At 41.0% G+C, this 6,331-nt stretch overlaps 1 protein-coding gene across 1 annotated transcript; it reads right to left on the minus strand.

The window, feature by feature from the left end:
• Positions 1–764: 764 nt before the first annotated feature.
• On the minus strand, positions 765–5,514 carry rab36 (RAB36, member RAS oncogene family). The gene is made up of 11 exons (XM_021602589.3): positions 5,148–5,514; positions 4,493–4,612; positions 3,459–3,550; positions 3,265–3,339; positions 3,065–3,166; positions 2,877–2,941; positions 2,589–2,640; positions 2,403–2,484; positions 2,125–2,215; positions 1,572–1,688; positions 765–1,368 (listed from the first exon to the last, which is right to left on the minus strand). Exons 2-11 carry the CDS (start codon positions 4,568–4,570, stop codon positions 1,307–1,309), a joined length of 816 nt encoding a protein of 271 aa, XP_021458264.3. The 5' UTR covers positions 4,571–4,612; positions 5,148–5,514; the 3' UTR covers positions 765–1,306.
• Between the last annotated feature and the right edge of the window lie 817 nt (positions 5,515–6,331).

Genomic DNA, 6,331 nt, shown 5'->3' on the forward strand with positions numbered 1-6,331 from the left:
CCACTTTTTGCACAGAGTGATAAGTTCCCTAGCCAATTTAGCTGTCAGACTCTTACATTTCCCAACATCTTTCTTCTTTGATGATGTTTAAGAGTGGTTGGCATCTAATAAATGTTTCATTACTGCCACCTACTAGACTGGAGTATAACTCCCTTATACATTGCTTGAAAAAAACATGGGGAAAAAAAGAAAGAAATCAACAAATACCCTACCATCGACCCTACACTTACTGAAAACCCACCAGCCTACTCCACTGTGTCCTTCACAACATCTTTGCAGGAACAGGAAGTTTTCATAAGGCCAAATTAAGAAGTAGATGACAGCTCGACCAAAACAAAGATCTACACACATGCAAGAGGCAAAACATGGATTTAATATAATTCTGAATTGTGTCTGGTTTTTGGAGAACCACCTGCAACTGGACACGGACATTTATAAGATACACTTTTCTTTCTGAATGGAGATAGAAGAAAGTATCCCCAAGCACAGGGTTAGTTGAACAGCATCACATATCTTGTTACTCAATGTTGTAGCTTATTGAACCTGTCCTCCATTGAGGTGATTCTTTAAGTTCACGCATTTGTATTTCTTGAATTTACTGTTTGTGTAAATGCAGTGGCTAACTGTTCTTTCTTGCTGAATTGTTTTGTCACTGTTTTTGGTCAGTTGTGAACTCGGTCAGTAACTAGCTCTGTAGCCCTTTACTAAGTTAGAGTCATCCAGTGAAAGGAACTGGGATATTTAGATGTCATGAAGACCCATACAAAAATACGAAACTTTATTTTGATTAGGGGTAATGTCATCACCATCCAGCTCTGTCTCTGTGCAGAAACAATTCAGCCTAGGAACGGGGTTAGCAGTAATAACAAAAATATGCAATAAAATTATTGTAAATGTATCTGCAGAATGTTAGGGCTACACAATACATAATGATAATACAGTATATTACATAAACTATCAAACCACTTCTACAAATGAGTCTGAAATGCACCCTAATTTCCAAAATTCAACAAAATACTGAATTCATAAAATACTTTACAATGCATATAATAAAGGTCATTGACGACCGGGTTAAAATCAGGGAAGTTGATACATTACATCCCAAAATGGCAGTACAAAATGATGATTATAAAGGCTGTAGACACGTGTGTGTCCACGTATGAATGACACCAGTGAAGACTGAGAAAAAGAGGCACATGCCAGTCACAGCTCTTTCCACTTTTAAAATCCCCTATTTCAATATCTTTCTACACATCTCACTCTCCTTCCTTCTCTTGACTCCTACTTCAAGTCCTCTTCTCTTTTCTCAGCAGCAATTCGTATTCACTGCTCTGGACTGGGGCTCCTCCAGGTTGGCTCTGTCAGACTCTAAAGGGAAAGATACCAAGAACATAAATACAGAGTATTGCAATTTCCAACCCCAATTCAAGTCCATCTGAGAGATGAGCAACTGACAACATATTTATTCCCAAAGCTTTAAATATACATTCACTATTTTCCTCTCTATATATTTCCCTCCACCTACACTCTCTGACCCAAACCCCTCTGTTGTCCTTTGAGTTGTCTCTTACTAATGCTGTCTCCTCCTCCTATTCGAGTGGAGATGATCCCTTTCTCCATGTCCTTCAGTACAGAGTCTTCAAAGGCCAGAGATGCCACCCGGAAGAAGAACCCCTGCACGTTCTCCCCTACACAGTCACACCGATAGTGAGTGTCATTATCATATCATCAAAATGCTTATTTACAGTAACAAGACCAGCAGCTGCATTGATTGCACATGGCCCAGACACACTCCATACAGTGAAACAGCTTAACCTCTGATTACACAATAAGAGCATTGCACACCTGGAGACCATCTCTATGTAATTATCCTGTGGTCTCTAAAACCACAGCTATTATTGTGTGTATTAGGTCATTGTTGGGGGATTGTTAGATGACTTGTTAGATATTACTAGAAGCACAAGCGGAACTAGAAGCACAAGCATTTCACTACACTCGCATAAACATCTGCTAATCATGTGTATGTGACCAATAACATTTGATTTGATATGCTATCGTCAACATGAACATCGCAATGAAGTCATGGTGTCATGTTATAATAGGGGTTTTTGCTCCGGTCTGTACCTGTCTTGGCCGAAACAGACCAAAACTCAGCTTTCATTTTAGTTGCTATCTTGATGGCGTCTCTCTCAGTCCTCTGGCGCTCCTCTGGAGCCTTGGGCACAGAGAGAGAAAAGATTCATGAATTGTATTTGAAAGCATAGAAAGGAGCCAAAAGACAGAGCTAATGGATATGGTTCTTCATTACGGATATGGGGGGGAAAGCATATTATACACCTATGTGTGCCCATCTACAATATCTATCTATCTGCCAAGAACCATGTACATGTTTGTGCACTCACAAGTAGGTCACTCTTGGTTCCGACCAGGAAAACAGAACAGGAGCCAGGTTCATTCTCCCTCATGGCCTCATCTAACCACTGCCTGTGAGAGATAGAGACATTTCATTTGAGAGGACATTTTACTTTGATTGTTCTGATTTATCTTTGTGCTTGCTCTTGATTTCATATTATATTAAATAAACCTACCATGAGTGCTCCAAGCTCTTAATGTCTGCCATGTCAAATACTGTGATTATCACTGTAATAAAAACACAAGAGGCTTGGATACAGCAACAGTGAACTCCTCAGGGTTTCCCTAGTCTACAATGGCTGCTTTTTACACAGGCAGTAAAAATCTTTTTTTTTTTACTAATTAGTATTTTGACCAATCATATCAGATTTTTTCAGAGCTGTGAAACTAGTGAAAAAAAGATCAGAATCTGTCTCCCTGTGTAAACGCAGCCAAAGGCATCTCACTGGCTGTCTCTATCTTACCCTGAGCTCCTCTGTAGTATGCTGAAGCAATGCATTTGAATTTTTCCTGGCCAGCTGTGTCCCAGCTATGTAAGAGAAGGAGAAGGGGGAGAAAAAAATTCACCTTTGAATACAAGTAAAGAATCACAAGTTTCTAATAAAATAATAAAGCACATATTCAAACAAACCAGAGCATGACCCTCACTCACATCTGAAGGGAGAATGGAGCTCCTGAGAGCTCAAACCTCTCAATCTCAAAGTCCACTCCTATGGTAGCCTTGTAGTCTCTGTCAAATACATCTTTGCAGAACCTGAAAATGCAGAACAGAATACACAAACATGTTAGAAGGCTGTTTACCACCTAAAATGAACATGATATAGCAGCCAGGTCGCAAGCTGAATACTGTACCGGTTTATTAGGCAGGTCTTGCCCACATTAAGGTCACCAACAACCACTGCTTTGGACATCTTGAGTCTGTCCCATCTTCAAAGGAAATATTGAACAGCTAAATCCAGTGTTGCTTTTCCAGATAAATCCAATACCAATCAATAAGTGAATCAGTCAGACATGAATCAATCAATACATCTAACCAGGCAACTCACCCCTGATGCCTGTCAGTTCTTTCTTTGCAGGCATCCTTGGCCTGGGTATCCCAATCCTCCTTAATCTGCAGACAGGCCTGTGGAGTATAACACTGGAAACAACAGTCGCTTCAACGTTAATAACAGACATCACTCTCTGATGTACAATCACACAGAAGAGTTTAAATGCATTGTTTGGTATCTGTAATGAAAACAATAATGCAGCACTGATGTTTTTATTTTGTTATGAGCTTCCATCTGACATACTGAAGGCATTTTTAATGGTGTGTCATGAAAATACCAGCTGTCTACAAAGTCTTGCTGTTCCAGTGATTCCTGCTGACATTACTGTAAAAGCTCTTCTCATATCCAGGCTTGAAAAATGTCACTCAAACTCCCCTGAACTTTTAATTTAATCTACTTTTGAAACGGCACCAGGAGACTGTGGGGGGTAAATAGCTAAATCCTTGCATATTAGGAATACAGTATGTGTGCAACATCCTTTGAAGCTTTTACAGCCCTGGCAATTTACATTTTCACTACTTATTTGACGAGACAATTTAAAATACAGAAAATGTTACATCAGGCAACGGATACACTGTCGAGGATACATATACAAAAAAAAGTCAAGACATTTGTTTCTATTGTGGTCCTATATTATCTACTCAGAATACTGTCCTGACCAAGGAGAGTTTAGGTGTCACTGCATGCTGTTAGAACCTATGAGTTGGGCCTACTCAGCAACAGCTGACAGAGAGGCTTCATTGGGTACAGTAGGTTACTAGACAACATTAACTTTATTAGTGCTGTTTTCAGAAATAGCCAGCCCTGTGATCACACACACTCAGACAACTGTAAGCCCCTGTGTGGATGTCACACGGTTTCAATAACATCAACCACATACTTTTGACCCCTCCATTCCAACCTGTTTTGAATGACAGCCCTTGTGACTTTTAACAAACGGTACACCAGAGCCACTAAAACATTATGGTAGGTTTGAGTTGATCCAGATGGTTAGCAGGCGGGTAGCAGGTTGCTGGTGTGTGCTCGGGTACCTTTGGGAACTTGGATATGACCCGGTCTCTGCTCACAGGTGGTGGGAAGTGCATCATCCCGTTCCTCATCTCCTGCATTTTGGTAAGGCTGTGTGGGTGGTCTGCCTGTAAACTAAAATCCTGGCCATGACCAGTGCAATGTACTGATTAGCTATATTAATTCCCATGCCATAAGTGTGCAGGCTCCTGTGAAGGGTGCACCCCCTTCTCTAAAACACTGCAGTATGATGTGTGAATAACCATACTGGAGTGTTTTAGGGAAGGGGGTTCACATTCCTTATTATGTAGGCCGTGCACAAATTAGGCTTCAGCGGCCTAAGGTTTAAACTCCAGTGTCCATATAATATTTAAATAGCCTACATAAAGCTCTGAAGATGACTCAACGATAACATTTCTCGGATGAACAAAAAAGGTCTGTTCAGCGACAGTGATAATAAAGAAAACACTATGAAGTGTGGAGAATCTAGACTTGTGTGTGCAAGTACTGCGGTGGAAACTAGCTATGATGACTGTTTACTCTTCTATATTCTGGAACACAAAGTGGCTACGCTACAATATAGCAGGACGCAATGAGATGGCAACATTTGGCCAATGAAAGTATCCGCAACATAGTACCGTGTACATTGAAATCAATAATGATGTGTAAACTACTCACGGATTCTTGTCAACTGTTCCGTCGTTGCTGCTAAAAAAAAATCGTTCACTTGAATCTCGAGCTGCAAGCATCAGATCTACCCCTCATCACCATGACAACTACCTTTCAGTGCCCTACAGGGATATTTGTCATGTGATAAAAGCATGGCAGCCGGGCAGAAACGCGTAAATTCAACGATTGTTAGGCTATTAACATGTCACATGTATCGAGTGGAATGTGGCCATTCTAACAAACATGTTTTGGATGTTCCAGTAGCTGGAATCATGTAGAATTCTAAATTACGTTAGGTCAATGCGGGTATGCTGCTCCTGTGAAAACAAGGGCCGTGTGCAGCTAGCTGCAGTCTATTCCATCTATTCGCATTGATGAGAAATCCTGGCAAGTACACTAAAGAAACTGAAGTATGTTTGATTTTGTTGCTAGTATTATGCACTTCCTGTAGTAAGAATAATGGTCTATCTCTTTCTCCCCCTCTTCTCTCGTCAGTATGTTTGAACACACAAGCTCTCAAAACGACAGAGAAAAATGTAATTGATCGTTTTGGACCTCCAGGTGACTGCAGATGAAACTGTCTGTGAGAAGGCAGTTAATAAGACCAATCATTGAAATGATCCATAGCTCTGAGAGGTTTAATTTCCCTCTCTCATTAAGAATGTATTGGCTCATCAGCTGGAAGAGTCTCAGTGGGGAGACATGTAGAGGCCACTCACTGCTAAGCACTTTTTCTAAGTGGGCACAGGTAGGCAATTATCTGGCTGGTGGGGGGTGGGCAATGTTACATACATTTATTAAATAATATCCCACCTCTGTTCTCAGACAGGTGTCTTCTCAGTATGCCGTGAACTGCTGCCTGTTCCATTCTCAGCCACTGGGAGGCAGCAGAGGTCTAGATACAGAGCCACCCATTGCATACTGCTGGCTGTCATGCAAAACAGGTTTGATTTTACCCCACTTACTACCTACATTATCTTCCTATCTTATTATTAGAGAGGATTGTCCAACTGTCAAGTAGGTCCCAGGCCTGGAGCCTTAACAGGATCTGTGCCAAAGTGTTGTCAGTGCCAAGTAATGTCCTCATGTCCACTAATCAAATGCCTGTGGGACAATAGCTCCCTTTCACCCAAGGTGTAATTCCATTTCATCACTGATCAATAATGATGGACTGTAGGCAGTGTATGAGGCTT

Source organism: Oncorhynchus mykiss, chromosome 5, assembly GCF_057628025.1.
Source record: "Oncorhynchus mykiss isolate SJ-2025 chromosome 5, ASM5762802v1, whole genome shotgun sequence".
Taxonomy (NCBI): domain Eukaryota; kingdom Metazoa; phylum Chordata; class Actinopteri; order Salmoniformes; family Salmonidae; genus Oncorhynchus; species Oncorhynchus mykiss.

Bases quoted from the DNA above. Each gene is read 5' to 3' on its own strand.
- rab36 (XM_021602589.3), bottom strand. From the start codon at position 4,570: ATGCAGGAGATGAGGAACGGGATGATGCACTTCCCACCACCTGTGAGC. The intron at 2,942-3,064 runs GTGAGTGAGGGT...TCTCTTACATAG, and splicing joins GCTCCATTCTCCCTTCAGAT to CTGGGACACAGCTGGCCAGG. The intron at 1,689-2,124 runs GTACAGACCGGA...GTGACTGTGTAG, and splicing joins GTCTGTTTCGGCCAAGACAG to GGGAGAACGTGCAGGGGTTC.